The 18,766-nt window shown below is 44.3% G+C and overlaps 1 protein-coding gene across 1 annotated transcript; it reads left to right on the top strand.

Annotated features, from left to right (window-relative positions):
• The first annotated feature begins 5,155 nt into the window (after positions 1-5,155).
• Positions 5,156-18,664, top strand: CYP46A1 (cytochrome P450 family 46 subfamily A member 1). The gene is made up of 15 exons (XM_083863491.1): positions 5,156-5,308; positions 7,132-7,209; positions 7,705-7,786; positions 8,307-8,380; positions 9,043-9,129; positions 9,715-9,853; positions 10,443-10,553; positions 11,323-11,479; positions 11,802-11,864; positions 13,088-13,160; positions 13,605-13,689; positions 15,513-15,623; positions 15,878-15,966; positions 16,524-16,590; positions 17,412-18,664. The coding sequence occupies exons 1-15, from the start codon at positions 5,181-5,183 to the stop codon at positions 17,571-17,573; spliced, it is 1,506 nt and encodes a 501-aa protein (XP_083719617.1). The 5' UTR covers positions 5,156-5,180; the 3' UTR covers positions 17,574-18,664.
• The last annotated feature ends 102 nt before the right edge of the window (positions 18,665-18,766 follow it).

Genomic DNA, 18,766 nt, shown 5'->3' with positions numbered 1-18,766 from the left:
AAAACAGCCCACAGTGCAACCAGACTTCCATGTATTTCCATGTACTATGTGGCAGTCCCAAACTTTTGTCTAGTAGCAATATGTCACATTAATAAGTGCAGAGGTCTGTAATCAAATTGTACCTGAAGACATGACTCAAGGTCAGAAAGCTCAGTGATGGCACAGGGGGTGACATTGGCACAGGGTACAAAGATGAGCCAGGGGCCCCAGTTTCACATGCTGCCATTGTGTTTGTCTTGCCTTTATCTTCAGCCTCTCAGCAGTTAGACCTTTGTGTTGGGTTTTATGATGGCCAAGGGAGAGCAGCAGCTCTTGAACACCAGTCCTGCCCCAGGGCCCAAACCCAGCAAAACACTGCCAGGGCTGTGCCCAGCTCAGCCTGCCTCTTTCTTTCACCAGTTAGCACTGATAGCTGAGGGGGGGACAGTCCCCAGCACAAATCCATCCCTCTGTAGGAGAGCTCAGCCTGCTGCTGTTTGGGTGGGGTCAACACAGAAATTCAGAAGCAGAGAGGAGAAAAACAGTCACAACCTATCAATATCCAAGTCTGCTTTCCTCTCGGAAACATGCCACTAGTCCTCTCTAAAGGTCAGCTTGGCATGTGAGATGCATTGGCCCCCTTAGATACTTTCAGACATAAACACACATTTTTCTATATGAAAAGAGATGTAAGCATCTTTTGATAACTACTAACTGTATTCCAAATTTAAGCTTTAAGAAAGCATTGGGTTTTTTTCATTTCTAAACAACAAAATATGGAATCCATTTGATGTGTGTTCATACCTTGCTGCCTTGTACATGACTTTCCCAAGGTTCTCATGTCTGGGGCACATGTGCACATATAGAGCTGCCTTGAGCAATGCTTCAACATTGTCAGAAAAGCAGCTATGATGGAAATGGCAATCATTCCTTTACAATAATGTGGCAAATAGGGATGCTACTTTTAATTTAAAAAAAAAGTCTGTAGTGTTCAGTCAGTTGTAGAAGCATCACATCAAGTAATTTTTTTTCCTCAGGGGCATTAGCTGTTGGCAATCACTAAATCCTTAGACTGTTTCTGTTATTACTAACATCTTTCCATTTATTTGTCCACTCCATGCTAGAAATTTTTATTGACTGAGAATGATCAGGACCTCAGTATATAAGGGCAGGGGGACAACTGATTCAGAGTGAAAATTACTGCAAAGATCTGTATTTGGCAATGCTGGGTAAGTAACACCTAGCCCACTGCAGATTTTGTTTTGACTCTTTTATCCAGCATAATCTGTGGCTAGAGGTCTGGTTTTAGATCAGCTCATTTATCATTATCAACGTGTTATGAGAGCTTTCCTGTCCACATCTGCCGTGGTAAATTCTGAAAGACCAGGACGCCCAGCCCTCTGGCTATTTGCTCCTGAAGGCGTTTCCCAGCACAAGTGCTCTGCCTTCTCCTTGCTGTCCTCACAACTTAAACAGTGCTGCACCTTCAGAGAGAGAACAGAATGTTTCCAAACCTAGATAGCCATGCAAAACCAAGCAAGAGACAGCAGGTGTTCGGACCAGCCGTATGTCTCACCAGCCTCTCAAATCCACTTTGGACCTTCACCTGTTAACTGTTCGCAGTTCCCTGCTGTTCTGATCGGTTCCCAGATCTCTCCTGCTCCTCGCGTTTGCGGGAATGTGCAGGTTGGCACCATGTCCACGCGGTGGCAGTTCAGTCCCCAGCAGCAGCAAAGAGGACACGCCGGGAAACTCAGCCCAGCCCAGCCCAGCCCAGCCCAGCCCAGCCCAGCCCAGCCCAGCCCAGCCCAGCCCAGCCCAGCCTTGCTCCTTCCTCCCAGCGCAGCGTGTGACTCCCGGGCAGATCATAAACACAGGAGTGTTCGTCTTGGGATCGTGTCCTTCACTCGAGGGTATAGAAACACGTCAGAATACAAACAAAGGCTTGTATTAAAGTTTCTTGGAACACACGCAAAAGTTTTTATTGAACGTCATCTTTAAAGCATGAAGAATAAGATAAGTTCTGCAGCGTACCCAGGCTGAATATTTAGGGGAGTTATCACTCATAATTATATTTGCCTGAGAAGCCTAATTTTGAGAGTTTATCTGATTTACTCAGGGATTAGAACTGTATCACATAGCCTCTCTTTCCCATGAAAATTTATAAAATACCAAATATTTTGTCATCTCCCAGTTAGCTGCTTACAAGGTACAAACAGGAATTTTTCACAAGAATTATTCTGAGACCGATTCCAAATGAAAGAACAACTTACAGATAGTTATGATCTATTCTTGAAGTATGCTGAAAAAACATTGGTGAAACTCAAAAGATCATTGTTTCATCAGGAAGTTTATTGAATATCTTTAAAAACATGGTTTTGTCAGCTAGTTTTAGTTTTTACATATCAGCTAGCTTTAGTTTTTAAACTTTCTCTGGGTGATACTATTCTTGCAATCAGCTGCATCTTTCCTAGTGATGGATACTCACACCATGATATCATCATATGCACTGCCTGACCAATGGGAAGGAATGGTAGCTTTTTTTCTGAAAACAAGCAGTTTTAAAAACACAGCCTTAACAAGAAAAAAAAAAGTTTCAATTAAGATAAATGAAAACAATAGTTAGATAATAGTGATGGTCTTTGAGAATATGTACTCTAAACAGAGGGGAAAATAGTTAATGGTTGTAAGGCAATTATTTTGAGCCAAAGAAGGTATTACCAGTTCAAGAAAAATCAATGTTAACATTGGATGTAACAGAAAGCCAAACAAGAAAACCAAGAAAACCTGCAGATTGTTGTCTTCTAGCACAGTCAGTTTCCACTTGGAAACTGAAGTGAGCTGACACTTGGAGGTCCCTGGCAGATGACTGAGGCATTAGATGGACAAAAACAAGGGGTGCATGAGTTACATCTTCTCCCTTCTTCTGCATAGAGACATGACCATATGGGAGCTGCTGAGGGAGGGGTCCCCCATTGGAAATGGGATGAAAACTCCTGCAGTATCTCCTGTGGTGCTGCCAAACAAGGCAGAAACCCAGATGTGAAAAATACGCATGATAAAATTCCAGGTAGCTTGGTGTGCTACCTCCAGATGGTTGAGCAAAGCTTGTGCAGAGAAAGGGGTGTACAGTGGGGCTGTCCTGTGAAAGTCTGGTTGGCAGGTGCTGTGCTTGTTTTCCTTTGGGCATAGTGGGGCTGCAGGGATCCTGCTTCTGCTTCTCCTGCTGCACTCAGAGCTGTGGAAATGGTGGACCGGAGTGTCAGCCAGCCCCTAGGCAAGATAAGCAACCTTCAAAGGGATGGAGTGGGCAGAACCTGCTGGAGCATTGCTGCAGTGACTTAGCAAGGCTCTGAAAAGGAAGAATGAAGGGGAGGGTTTATAGGTGACTATGGAGGTTGTTGCAGTGATTGAAAGGCCACTGGACTAAGGGCAGGATGGGAAGAAAGGAGGATGCAGTAGATGGTTTTTATACCTTCTTGATTTTCTTGAGCAGTTTGGGGTCTTGCCCTTCCTGCCAGAAATCCCCAGAGTGCAGAAGTCTTGCTGAGGCCAGTGGTGGTTCCTGGTGCCATTCTCCATCACTTTCCCTGGCTCCTTGTGAGCCAACTTACTTACTTAGCTCCCACAACAACTTGTTTCCATGAGTGACCCCATTTACAATTTGTTGTGAAAAATGTATTCCTCCTTTACACCTGCTGCTGGATCATTACAGTGGGTACCTCCTTGTTCTTGAATTACACAAAGTAATGACTCAGTTTGTCCCTATTTATCTCCCAACCACTGGTGGTTTTCCTAACACCTGTTATAACCTCCCTCACTCATCCTTTTTCCAGTTTGAGGCTTAACCTGTTCTGTCTGTACACCTCTGCCGCGCTGGTAGAAGGAGTGCATGGTGTATTCCCACATGGTGGGTGTGCCCCAGGTTTATCCAGGTCTCTATCTACCAGTACATTCAGGCATCTTGTTTTACTCACTCCCTCATTTCTAATCCTGACAATGCTCTGCTTGCTACTCTGATCTGTACCGAGCATTAAGGTGAATTTCCTGAATAAGTATCACCACTAAATATATATAACTGGGTTGCATATATATGGATATGTATACACGCATTTTGTCTTCCCACATGCATTACTTTCCATTCATCAGAAATTAATTCCCACCATTTTATGGCTTGGTCTCTTGTGTCCTGCAATCCTTATGCAATTTATGTGAGTATTAGATTGCTTGTTTTGAATAAAATGGTATCAGCTCTCATTCTTGTGTCTGGATGAGGAACAAGCATGTTGTATAACATGGTGCCCGAAACAGGCTGCTCTAAAAACCTTCAACCAACTCATTCCTACAGGCATCAACAGTACATTTCCTTTTATATCTTCTAATTTAACGAGTTAAAAGTCAACAAAAAGCCTCCGCCTTCCTTGTCCTGGGATGCTTGGTTTGCCTAGAAGCCTTCAGAGACAAGCTTTATTTAAAACACATTTGTAAACAAACATAGGAAGGTGCAGCATCCTTCCTGACCTCCTCACGCACTTGTGCAAAGCATCATCTCCACCCAGGAAAACATATATCCATACACACACACACATACATATGTATGTATCTGTCATAGAATCATAGAATGGTTTGGGTTGGAAGGGACCATAAGGATCATCTAGTTCCACCTTCATCCCCTGCCATGGTCAGGGACACACCTTCCACTGCTCAAAGCCCCATTCAACCTGGTCTTGAACACTTCAAGGACAGGGCATGCACAACTCCTCGGGACAACCTGTCCAGTGCCTCACTATCCTCATAGTAAAGAATTTATTCCTAATACCTAATCTAGATCTACCTTCTTTAAGTTCAAAGCCATTCCCCCTTGTCATATCACTACATGCCCTTGTAACAAGTCCCTCTCCGGCTCTTGCAGCCCCTGCAATAAGTGATCCCGGGAGCTGCCTTATGCTCCGGGCTGAACAGCTCCGGCTGGCTCCGCCTGTCTGCATGGGAAAAACGCTCCAGCCCTGTGAGCACGTTCGTGTCCTGCTCTGGGCCACGCTCACACTCCTCGGCCCTCTCTGCGCGGTGCGCTGGAGCAGCAGGGCGCTCCCAGCGCTGCCCGCCCCGCCGGGCTCTTTAAGCGCCGCCGGGGCCTCTCCCGGCCCGCCCCGGCCGCCCTTTGCCCGCCCGCTGAGGGGAAGGCGCTGGCAGCCGCGGGGATGGCGGTGCTCTGGGCGGCGGGCGGGCTCCTGCTGGCCCTGGCCCTGCTGGCCTTGGTCCTGTACTGCTGCTACGTGCGCTACATCCACGCCAAGTACGACCACATCCCCGGCCCGCCGCGGGAGAGGTAAGGCCGGGCTGGGCCGGGCCGGGCAGGCTCGGTGTCTGCGCAGAGCGCTCCCTGCCAGGCTGGAGCCGCCAGAGCAGGGAATAAACCCTCCAGGCGGTGTCCGTGGGCCGGGCCGGGCCCGGTGGTGCGGGCAGGGGCAGTGTCGGGGGGTCAGGGCAGGCCGGGCACGGTGTTGGTGTGTGCCCCTTCCCCGGGAGCGCTGGCAGCGCTGAGGAGCGCACGGCCGGCCTGGCCGGGCCGGGCCTGCCCGTCCTGACCTACATCTCCCGGGTGGCCACAGCGGCACCAAGGAGCGCTTTAGAGTCGCCCACCCGAGCTGTGCCTTTGCTCATGAGCCTGAGGAGGGACCTGACAGCGGCGTCAGCCGCCGCGGGAGGGGCCGGCACCGCCCGCCGCCCCACACTGCGCCAGGGGGCACATTGACAGTAACTCCACCGGGCACTTTCCATGCTCTCCTTCGAAAGCCAGGTGTTTAGTCTCTGCCAAAAATAAATAAAAGTGTCATAAGCGATAAGGGGCAGTGAGAAGGCTGCCAGCGAGGCGGTGGCAGCACTGTCACAAGCAGTCGTGGTTCCTGCAGCAGTGTGTGAGCTCCCCACTTAACCTCCCCTGTGGGGGCACATGCCCTCTGTAACATGGCACAGGGAGAGACACCGGCACTCACACACAGCCCTACAGGGACACCCCTCTCTCCTGCCACCTCCAGGCTTCAGCCTACTTGTGTAATCAGGGTCAGATACCAAGACTAGAGAGAGGATGTTCCTGTCATACCTAGACCTGCACGTCCTTAGGTTCTTTTTGAGGTGTGAATTAACACCATAGAGTGATGGCACACCAGAGCAGCCAGGAGTGGGACCTCGTTTCCTGTAATGCAGATAGAGCAGTTTCCAGAGCTGACAAAGGAGTTGTGTTGTATTTGGGGCTTTCACATCTTTTTGGAATACAGTAACAAAGGCGGAGTCAAACAAGGGGAGGATTAAAAGTTTTCTGTAGATGTTGAGTAACTTTGTTGAGTTCTTGTTATTTTAAGTGCTTCCCAGTTCCAACAGTAATAAAATAAGAGCCTGTTTTTCCCCATAGCTTATTTATACTGAAAAGGATGATAGCATGACTGTCTCTCAGATGGAAAACAGACCTTGAGTGCGGCTTGCTTCATTTAGAGAGGAGCTTGGCCAGATCTTCCCTCAGATTTATGCAAAGCCAGTGGGAATTCACCACTCGCAGTTGAAGGAAGGAATTTATCTCTATGTTTTTAATGCAGCTGTTGTATTTGAAGAGTTAACATTTTTAATTAATTTCTTCAATTTCCATATTAGCCAGTAATTAACCTCCTCAGTATTTGAAATGACGCAGTTTTGGACAGAAGAAATGGTTCCTAATTTCCCTTAACAGGAATCCATTGACAGAAATGAAGTTACACTTACCAGGGATGACCATGTATTAAAGAGTATTTAATGCAAATGCCTCTTTTGTGTAGAGCAATGTAATAGCTGCAGTCAAGATTCAGTCAGCCAGGTAAAGAGCAAAGCAATTCATGAGGGTTCTCATCCAGGCCCAAACATCTCCTTTAATACAGCATAAGAAAAAGACCTCGTCCTTCACCTCTGGGCTGGTCTTCTGGCTGCATGCAAGCACCAGCCTATCTTTGGTCCCCAGTTTACCAGCTTGGTGAGGGCTGAGAACTGGCGCAACTCAGAGTTATTTTCATCTTCCCTTACCAGGAAAACGTGAGCAACACTCACTGAGCAACAAGGATTGCAATCTGTACAAAACCCTGTGTTGGCATCCTCATGACACTCTTTAACTTTCATATTCTGCAGCTTTTTATTTGGACACCTGCCAATCATATGGAGAATGGTGAGGAATGGAGAGTTTACACCAGATCTCTTCCTGCAGTGGTAAGTTGAGGCACATCAATGACATTGAACAGGGTAGTCCTGTAGTGTATATGGAGAAATCAAGGCCAAAAAACCCTTACAGAAGTACACAATTAGGATCATTGAGAAGACTGACAGAGGAGCTAGAGAGAGAGCATTGATCTTTCAGATCAGATTAGATATTAGAAAACACTTTTTCACTGAAAGAATGGTCAGCCATTGGAATAAGGATGGTGGTAGAGTAACTTCGTGGAAGTGTTCAAGAGATGTTTGGGCGTGGCACTTGGGGATATGGTTTAGGGGTGATTATGGTGGTGATGGGTTGATGGTTGGCTCAGGTGATCTTGAAGGTCTCTTCCAACCTTGATTATTCTCTCCTGTGATTCTCTTAATGACTTCATTGGCTGGAGACTGCAGTAGTTCCCGCTCTGGTCCTTCAAGGTTATTAGGTCTGAGCTGTTACATGTTGGTAGTTTGTACCATAATTCTCTTTTTAAAAAATGTGTCTTCTTACAGGGCAGAGAAATACGGACCTGTTGTACGAGTGAATGCCTTTCACAGAATCTCAGTATTGATTGTGAGTCCTGAAGGAGTGAAGGTACTAAAAATAAAGCCAAATCAATAGTGGGGATCAGCCCATCCCTCCATAATGGGAGAGCTGATGCCTGATGATCAGAGCATCTGTACTTGGTTCTGGCTGGGTTAGGAGGATGAGGTGCTTTGCTCTCCAGGCTGTCCTGATTTATCTTTTCCTTGATCAGTTTAATTTATTTTGTTACTTTTATTTAAACAGCACATATAGCAAATGTTTTCTATTTGTGAAAAGCAGGCTTTCTGCAAGAGCTTAATATCTAAAAAGAATGGGGCACAACAGACCAGATTTCTCTCTCTAAGTCTTTGCAATTACAACAGAGTGAGATTTCAGGACACTGGGCAAAAAAGTGCTTAGAGGCATGCAAAGCAAGCAAGGGACTGGGGAATCAGGGGACACCAGATAATTCATCTACTCTTCAGACTATTGCTGCAGAAAAAAAGAGTAAATGTGTGTGAGTGAAATTTTGTGTTTTGTCTGGAAAACGGATTGCACTAGTATTTACTGACCTGAGGTTTGATTTTAGGAGTTCTTGATGTCACCACAGCACCCAAAGGATCCAAAGGTGTATGGTACTCTCTTCAGCCTGTTCGGTGAGAGGTAGGCAAAACCTATCTGAGGCCACTGTGATCTGAAAATAAGTACAAGATTAATAATATAATGGCATAACATTTTGACTCAGACCATTTACCTTTGTGTGGGGATTATTTTCTAATTCCAGACACATGTAAGCAGCTTGTACCTATTAAACTATATGTCAAGTCAAATGTCTTCCCAGTCAGGGAGGAGGAAATGTTGGATTTTCTTTTACCTTGATCACGTATTTTTTTCCCCCTGGGGATGTTCAGTTAGTCTCAGAGCAGTCTGCTCAAGACCATCATCAAACTTCTCAGATTTTAGAGCACTCCATAAGGCATGGCAGTTTGCAACTTCAAAATTCAATTCCAAAAACATGGAATTTTTCTTTGTAAGTCTGAAGCTTTAAAAAATACAAAAAAATCCAGGTATTATATTAATTATTTGCATAACAGCTGTAATGAACCAGCATCTTATGGGACTCAGCATTCCACACCTACCTGACAAAAATATCTGTGGTTCGGTTGTTATCCACAGTGATGCAATGGTTGCATATTCAAAGGTGCTCCCCACACATGGGAAAAATAAAGGAAAGTTGATGTGAAAAACTTGTATCTGTGACTACATGGGGTTCAGCAAGCTCCCTTGCATAAGACTGTTCCTTCCCTTGTTTTCCTGTGTGCTAGGTTTCTGGGGAATGGCTTGGTAACTGTTTGCAACCATGAGCATTGGCACAAGCAGCGGAGGATAATGGATCCGGCTTTCAGCCGAAGGTGAGGCAAATATTTCTGGGATGCTCTAGCTGTTATTTTTACTGTATTGTCATTGTCATGCTTCTCCCTGCCATTATTTGATATTTGGATGAAAAAGACCCCAACATTCAGTGCCAAAATCATATTCAACTTAGAATCCAGCACTCCATTCCCATGCTAAGTATAATTTGACCAGACTTCCCATGGAGCGTTGACACATCCCTGTGAACTCAGTAATGGCAGAAAGGTCCGAAGGTTGTGTATCCTTGAGCATGATTATGGCTGCCTTATCCCATTGGAAAAGATAAGGCAGAGGGTTGGTCTGGTTTCCTTGTGCCCCTTGATGAGTTGTATGTAGGGTCCAAAGATAAAGTCCATATGACTTGATGGGCACAGGTCACCACCCTTTGCCATGACAGATGTTAATTACGTGGCAGGGCAGAGCAGGGCTGCTATAAGAAGAATGTAGCTCATTCTGTATGTTTGCTTTTTAATATATTAAGGCAAATTAATTATAAATTTTAAGAAAACTTTACAATTTCCTATGGAAAATAACAAAGGTGTCCTCTCCAGAGCCCCCATTACTCATCTTTATTGATTGTTCAGCTACCTGATTGGTCTGATGGAAACTTTTAATGAAAAAGCAGAGGAGCTGATGGAGAAGCTAGAGGAAAAGGCAGATGGAAAAACAGAGTTTAGCATGCTGTCGATGATGAACCGGGTGACTATGGATATCATTGGAAAGGTACCAGCTGTCCCTTTCTTCTTTCCTCTGCAACTGGCAGGAAGAGATGGAAGTAATGCCTACCAGCAGCAGGATGGGATCAGGAGCTGGAGGCAGGGAGAAAGACCTTTACCCAGCAGTGCCAGAAGACCTGCAGGACTAATTGTGCCACTTCCATTCAGGCCGAGCCATGGGAAAGGGCAGTTAGGGAAGGGTCTGCATAAGTTTAGATGTGGCCTGAAGGATGGGGACCCTTTGCAAAAGTCCTTTCAGCCTCATACCTCCCTCCTCTCCATGCCAAAAGGGACACAACCAGGGCTCTTTCATGGTTGCAGATTGTATTATTGCCATTGCATCTCAGCAGGAAGTCTGCCTTACACTGGCTTTTCCCTTTCTATGCAAACCAGTTTGGGAGGAATGGAGAGTAGAAGTAAATTATTAATCTGCCCAAATAAGGAGAAAACATAATGTTGATCTTGCCCTCCCCTCGCAGTCTCCTGCAAGGTAGGATCTAGCCTGAGATATTTTTAGGGGAAAAGGTGGTGCTGTGAAGCTATCCTGCTCTTTCACCCCCACCCAGCAAGTTGCCTTTTTCTCTCCTGCATCTCAGGTGGCCTTTGGCTTGGAATTAAATGCCCTGAGTGATGACCAGACGCCTTTACCCAACGCTGTGACTAAGATTATGGAGGGACTGAACAAGGCACGCAACCCCTTCATAAGGGTCTGTACTCTCCTCTCTTCAGTCCTCTTTCCTCACATTCAGCTGCTCCTGCTTGAGTTCATGGAGCTATGTAATACATGTCGGGGAAACAATCATCTGTAGATCTTTCACTCTAATGTGCATCAAGATAAAATTCATTAGTGCTTTAAAAAATCATTAAATTAACATTAATATTTAATCTTTTTTTTTTCTTTTGTTCTCCCCAGCATATGTCTCCTTCTGATATGGTTTTATGCTCTCATACCCATTAAAAATTGAGATTTTTGCCATTTGTCCAAGAAGGATGGCAGGCTTCACTCGGGGTGGAAGAAATTTGAGTGTTCTTGCTGTGAAAAAATTACATTTTCAACCTAAATTCATCTACTAGGAAATGATGGATGTAGTATGAAATATTTAAATAAGGAATTATTTCAGTGTCTCATGAAAGCTGTAGTTCAGGCTTTTAGAGCTCCTGTTTTCCTTTTTGAGACCAGGGGTGAGATTCTGCATTGCCTGCTGCAATTTCTTTCCATGGAGAAATGATGAATTTGGTCACAATGCCCAGAACATCAGCTCTGATGAGACGTGACTTCAACATTCACAGATTGAAATATTTCTTATTTCAGCCCGAACTCTTCATCCTGCGGGCATTCAGTTTGTTGCATGGAGAGCAAATGTTTTTGTGACAAGTGTCATTTAGTGGAAAACAAGGTGCTGACTTGTAAAATAACATTGACATTATTTCTTACCAGCAAAAGGAATAAAATGACAAAAGAAATTCTGTATTCAGTTCATGCCAGGGAATCAGAAGCTGGTAAAGGAGGCCAGGGAGAGTGTGAGGCTGTTGAGACGTGTGGGGAAGGAGTGCATTGACCGGAGGAGAGAAGCCATTCAGAATGGGAAAGAAGCCACAATGGATATTCTTACACAGATACTGAAAAATGATGGTAAGAGACACCTTGCTGTTCGAGTGAATTTCTCTGTGGTATGTTTTGCTGTGAAATTCAGGGAGGATTGTTTTGGGGATCTGAACTTGGATATTCCTTTAAAGTTGTTTTCACACTGAGGATAGTTAGAGTTGCTTTGCAAATTCCTTATTTCTTTGTGTTGCATCAAATATTGATCACAAGTCACCCCCGAAATGCTCACTCAGCATCCTCTCTCGATGCCACCTCAGCTAATATGTGCCAAACAGGGCAGAGCATTCTGGCTGGTCCATCTGGGGCATGGGGGCATTTTCAAATCCAGATTGTTTTTCTATCTTGACAGCTATGGAGGAGACTAGAGATGATGAAAACATTCTGGATAACTTCATCACTTTCTTTGTTGCAGGTTGGTAGTTATTTTAATTTTATGTTTGGTTATGTCATGTAGAAAGCTGTACTCATTCTTGAGCTAGGTCATGATTAACATCCTTGTTAATCGTAATTAACATCAGGATTAACATCATGACTCCATGTGATGCTGCTACAACCAGGAGTCTCTTGGTTGGAAGACAGCAGTATTACACTGGCATAGGACCAGCTAGGTGAGATCTGGAGAGAACTCTTAATTTCTCACAGGCAAATGATATATTATCCTCTTTCAATTATATCAATGCAGCAAATAATGCCAGAATAATGCCGTTGTTTTCCAGCCACTGGCTTCTCATTCTGTTTTCCAGCCTCTGTTTTTCCATTGCCCACTGGGGTGCAAGGCTATTCCTTATGGGACTCTGGCCCTTCCAGCCAGATCCCACTAAACTCCACCAAAACCATCTTTTACATATTCAGTGTGTCTTTGCACCAACTCACCCACATGATTAAATGCCATCCTTGCCTTAGTAGGAGAAGGCACTGTCAAGCAAATAAGAAAATGCATGGGCTAAGTAATTATGTGAGATAAACAACACTTTGCAGATCAAGAGGATTTAGGTTCAAAAGAAGATGAGGTCAAAATGCTGTTGTTTGGCAAGAAATGTGTTATTGCAGCAGACATCCTTGCAGAAGTCTGTTTTCTGTAATGCTTTAAAATAGTACATATGTCTATCCATGAAAAAGAGGGAAAAGTGTCCACATCTGAGTCACAAAGTGGGTAAGGTTAGAAGGGTCTTCTAGTCCAACCTCCCAGCTCAAGCAGGGTCATCCTGACAAGTAAAGAGACCTTTCAAAGAAAGATGATAAGAAGCTCTGTTTTCCCTCAGAACCAGTAAATCCTTCCTTTTTGGCAGAACTGTGTGTCCCATAATATGACAAGGCAAATCCTGGACCTCACTGGCCCTCCTGTTAGGGAGCTCATGACCAATAGGTGCTGCATACAGCCACTGCAGCTTTGGCTTGGGCAAGATGGGTCATATCTTTGCCAGCTATGTCCTTTTCTTGTCATTGTTGAAAGCTCTTTACGTAGACTTTACATACCTTTTATTATTTCCTTTGTTTTCTAGCATATTTGAAATAAAACATTTGGGTTTTGATGTTTAAAGCTTCCTATTCACAACCACCATCTAGTAGACCATCTTTGTATCATGTTATTATTTCATACTAACTTTTACACTGGGTTTTTTTTGTTATCATTAGGTCATGAAACCAGTGCCAATCAGATGACATTTACAGTAATGGCACTGGGTCAGCATCCTGAAATACTGGAAAGGTAAGTATGCTCCAATTTTTAGACTCAGCTTGATGCTAATTTCAAGATGAACTTAATTGTAAAGGCTATTAAAAAGATAGGATCAGTTCCCAATGAATTCTAGCCTCCCTTCCAAACTAAACAGTTTCCTAGTACCAATATATCCAAAATATATAAAAAAGAAAAACCTTAAGATGGATTATTTCAGTTTCACCCAGGTGATTTTTTAAAAAGCCTTTATACATATGGGTCCCAGATCCTACCTGATTCAGCTGCCCTCTATGCACATTGCCTCATCCTGATATGAGGTACAAGTTCAGGAAGCCTGGGTGGGAATTGGTTGGCATTTTGCCTGAGGATGGGTGTTTAAGTGCAGCTCAGTGTCTAGAAAGTAAACTAATGTAATTTGCTAGGCAATAGCAAGAAACAGGGATCTGCAGCTAACGAGTTTTGATTGAACTGCAGGGCTCAGGCTGAAGTGGATGAGGTTCTTGGTGCCAAGAGAGATGTTGACTATGAGGATCTTGGCAAGCTCACCTACTTATCACAGGTACTGTAGGAGTGAGGTAAGATACCAGGCAGAGCTGTTTGGTAGCACCTCTGACATGTCATGGAGGAGCCTCACACCTTTAAAATTTTAAAAACTTTGCTAATCTTTTATCCTGATAGTGTTTGTCCCCAGAGAGTCAGCAAGCAGGTAGCCTGACACATTTGCAGCAGCCCAACCTTATTGGGAAAGGTGCTCCTCAAATTTACAGATTCCTTCACTGCTTTCCTTAATTATTACCAGTCTGGGAGCTAGAGTAGAATTGCATAATCCCTATCTGTTTAAGGTGAAACAATGGCTGTAACTTTAAGAAAGGTGTGCAACTTTGAGCCCAACCTGTATGTGTGAATCCCCCACACTTTCCTAATTCACTGCTCTATTTTTGTTTGATTATTGTTAAAGCATTTCCAGGTGTGATCTCACCATATGCAATAAAGTGGGATTTGAGGATAGCCAAAAATAATGGCTTGGTTTTCTAATGTCAAATTTTCATTATTCAATTTTGAAACCCTCTTCAGTTGCTTGGGGATGGTGGGGGAAAGAGTTTGGTCCTAAAAGAGGTCTTGTGTATAGAAATGCTGCTTGGTAATGAACTGCAAAGCCAAGGTTGGCTATCAGCCAGTGTTTGTGTTGCATTTCCTTTTTTTACAAGATGGGGGACACCAGTAGCCCTCAGGAGAGCCTGAATCACAGTCCTGGCAGCTGTTCTGCATAAATTTCCCTGTGATTTTAGTAGACTGCCATGATCCTTTTTGTTTTAAACTGCCCTGCTGAGGTGAGCAACAGTGTTTTACCATTTGGCATATCCCATCCCACGAATTACTGTGCTTTGATAGCAGATAGATTTCATAGGTCTGTTTCTCATAAGAAAAAGGCAACTCTATGTGATTACAGAAATCAGCAGGCTTCCTTAGGCTTCTCCAAACACCATCACAATTATACCACTCCAATTAGGATGAGGTATCTAAGCCTTTCAGTTTTAAGACAGATCACATGAGAGGTCCTCAAAGCAGACCATTTATATAACAGCAAAAGCTTGGATCTGTACAACCAAAATCAGTCACCCTTGGTCAGAGCCAGTCCATCACTGGAGTATCAGAGACTATGGGACTCCTCTGCTGTTGTTCAGGCAATTCTGAATCCTTTTGTCCAGGTTTCTTTTTCATTAATCCACTTGTGCAGGCACACTGTTAATTGCATTTTCAGTGTGATGCTCATGTGCACTGTTAATTAGGTTTCACTTTGATGGAATAAGCCATTCTTACAGCTCACTGACACCAAAAGAAATGGTCTTGTTCCATTTTTTTTCTCAACATTCCCTATTCATTTTCCTTTGCCAGGTTGTTTTTTGTCTTTTTGGGGCTCTGACCTGGCTCAGCTCCTCAAGCAGCAGAAGCAGGACAAAGGCAGGAGCTGAGAGTGGGAAGGAGGTGGGAGCAATCACCCACCCTCATGGCAGCCAGTGCCCAGAACAGCTCATCAGGGGCAGGAGACTTCACTCTTAGGTATTCCCTTTGAGTTTGCTTCCTAATACTTTTTCACTTAGTTGTTCATCTGACTTGAGGTGTTAGATCTGTTCCAGGATCTCTTCTGGGCTTTGTGTCTTTTTCTCTGTGTTTTACCAGCTGTAAGAAAGAACCAGGCCTGAAGGAGCTGACTTATCCACATTTTGCCCACAGGAGTCCAAGGCAGATAAACCACATCCGTTTCAAAAGTCAAAATCTCGCATTTAGCTAAAGTGAAAGGCCATAGGGAGGTAATTAATTTTATTTCTGCTTCCTACAGTGTATGAACTAACTGATCTCTTGTGCTTTTTGCTGGCACAGGTTTTTAAGGAGTCACTGCGGCTGTACCCGCCCGTCTCAGGGACACTCCGCAGGCTGGAGAAGGAGCTCGTCATCAATGGCATCAAAATTCCTGCCAACACCACGGTCTTTGTGAGTCCCATCCACCATCAGCAGCTTTTAGCTGCCCCAGTTAATCCAAATGTAGCAGGCCTGTGGGTGAGAGGGCCAAAATCTTCCCTGGGCATATTTGAACTGGCTTCTCTAATATTTTGACCAAAACTGGGGTATGAATTAAGACTCCTAGTTGGGGAGTGGAAGGCATTTATGGTTTTATACCTCTGAGAGCAAAGAGGCATTTTCAGTGTGTTGCTCCTGACTAACAAAAATAAATTCTTTCTTGCCAGCTCAACACTTACGTAATGGGAAGGATGGAAAAGTTTTTCAAGGATCCACTTACTTTTGATCCAGATCGATTCAGCAAAGATGCACCTAAGTGAGCTTCTTTTTACTCCCTTGTTATTAAATATGTATTAAAAAACCATTACAGGAAGACATTTCAAGGGAAAGAAAAGTAGCATAAAACTATTTTTCCATTCCAGTATGAGTAACACTAAATCATCCAAATGTAAACAGAGAGCAATAATGCACAGCTTTTGTTCAAGAATTCTTTAGACCATGTTACCTTACAAAAAAACCCCAATATTACTGTTATTAAATATTTATATTGAGGTCAAAGCTTTGGGCCCAAACCAGGTAGAATATTTGCCTTGGTACAATGCAAGAATTTAATGTGTGACAGCCCTGGTCCCCGGGTGCTTGAAATGTCTCCATATTAGAGAGGGGAGAAGGGGCTGGGGGAGAGAAGATGCTGTTCAGCCGTGTGGGCAGGCAGCCTAAGTCTAGTCAGTGGACTGACTTGGAGACTGCTTTAAAAAGTCCGACAGGCGAGGGCATATTTAGACAATTTTCTTGCTGCTGTGATTAAATATTTGTTTGTTTCTTTACAACCAAGTTGTCAAGAGTGACAATTATGAACATTTTCATTTGCAGGCCATATTACTGCTATTTTCCATTCTCTCTGGGACCCCGATCCTGCATCGGGCAGGTGTTTGCACAGGTGAGTAGAGGCTTGGAACAACACTTGGTTAGCAAGCACTGGGCCAGCTCAGGGTGTGGTGACCATGGGTGGTGGTGGGCACCAGAGGCCACACTGATGGCCTTTGCACTGACCCTCTTCTCCTCAGAGGGAAGATCTCCCCCCATGCCCATAACAGGCATGTCTCTCAAATGCTATCACAAGAGCAGACATCCATGCAGCCAAGGTACCTGCAGGGAAGGACCAGCATGCTGCCCTCCCTCAAAACTGTCCTGGGTCAGCCTGCTTGAATCCAAACCCCTTAATGGGAATCACAGTCAGCATTCCTTTGCCAGCCAAAGTCAGGCACACAGGGGATGTACAGGGGGTCTTGGGGATCATCCTGTGGCTGCCATTGACAGAATCAAGGCAGGGGAAACATCAGCTGGAGGAGGACACAAGCCAGAACTGGCACAGAGAAGGTGAGGAGGGGGCTACATGGACAGAAGGAACAATTCCATGTGTATGAGCATGGCAGAGAGCATTTCAGAACAGCCAGGGGCCAGTGCTTTGGGCTGTGCTGTGAGTTCATCTAAGCACCAGTGCTCAGAGTGCTTTAGTTTTACAGTCTGACTTCCCAAATGGGTTTAAACAGAAAGACTGATGTTAGTGCCTGTCAGTTGTCTTCAAATCCAGGAAGTCACAGGTTTCCTGCCCAAACTCAACTGGCTGCATTAACAGAGTAACATTTAACTTCTAAATCTCTTTATTGACAAAGCAGCATAAGATAGTAGACTGACTTTAAGCAGCTGCAGTCCAAGCTGTATTTGCTGTCACTGACAGTTTGCTTTTCTTCTTAACAGATGGAGGTAAAAGTGGTGATGGCAAAGCTGCTGCAGAGGTTTGAATTCCAGCTGGTGCCGGGACAGAGTTTTAAACTCTTGGAGGCTGGAACGTTAAAGCCACTAGATGGAGTAATATGTAAATTAAAGCCAAGGAGCTCTGCAAGAGGCTGCCAGGGATGACTGCTCAGGGAGGGGAGCATGGCATGCTACTGATAGTGTTTCTTCTGATTTTTGAAGATCTTGACACTAATCAAAGGTTAGATTTAGTAGACCCCTTTAGAGGATTACTAATCTGAAATTATTTCTGACCTTCCTCATAATTTACTGAAGAAAACCTTGTGAGAGTCACTCTACTGAGCATCATCAATCTGGAAGTGTACCTGGAATTGCCAAGCTTGTTCTGTTCCTGGAGGGCTGTTTGATTCTGACCAGACTTGGAAAAGAACATCCTTTCACTGGAGTATCCCTGGAGTGCCACACAAACCTATACTCAAATCCCAGCCCTTGGTTTCCACTAAGCTTGTGTACAACACAACATGGTCTAAGTAAGCTCTTGTTTAGGGAGTTTCTTACTTACAGAATGAAATCAGAAAAGAGTAGAGCATAGATTTGGAGACGTTTGGAGATAGTCTCTCGGTCAAAGGAATTTTTCTATCCCTGCTCCAAATGAGAATAACAATTGATAGGAACAATCTGGAAAAAAAAGCAAAAAATCAGACTCTGAGGCACCTACTTTCTTCTGTTGCTATTGCCTGATATTTATTCAGTCTGTTCTACTTTTCTTTTGATATTATGCAAAGTGTAGATTCCCAGTCCACACTGTAGAAAGGGAGTCTCCTGCTTCTTCCTACCCCTCCACACAGCCTTTGCTCACTCTTCTGAGACACTCTCTCTTTATGGGGAAAGTCTTGCTGCATTTATTTTATCCTGGATCAATTTCCTCATCTTGTTTGCCACAAAGCTACAATAACACTTAGACCAGATGGTGTAGTAGGTACAGGAGGGTTGGAAATCAGTGCCTGAACTAAATGCTGCTTAAAATGGTGTTGCCACTGAAGAAATGTGTCTGCAATTTGAGCCAGAGACAGAAGGAAGGTGCTGCACCCCCTTCTTCTGCAGATGTGCCCCAACAGCTCACTGTGTGTAGGCTTGCAGCCAGGCTCTGCTAGGAAGAAAAAATATCATTTGAAAATGCTGCCTTCCAGAAATATGTGGATACCTAACAGGAGTTTGGGCCTCTTCTATCATGAAATACAGAGAATTAAAACATTTGATGCTGCCACTTTTGTGGTTTTTTCTTTCTGTATTAAAAGTGCAAGAACTATACACTGTCAGGTTCCTGTGGTGGTTTCCATAACAGGAGAGGAACACCC

Source organism: Zosterops lateralis (assembly GCF_965231275.1).
Source record: "Zosterops lateralis genome assembly, chromosome: 6".
Lineage (NCBI taxonomy): Eukaryota > Metazoa > Chordata > Aves > Passeriformes > Zosteropidae > Zosterops > Zosterops lateralis.
Note: the sequence above shows the minus strand (reverse complement) of the source record. Positions and strands in the feature narration are given on the sequence as shown.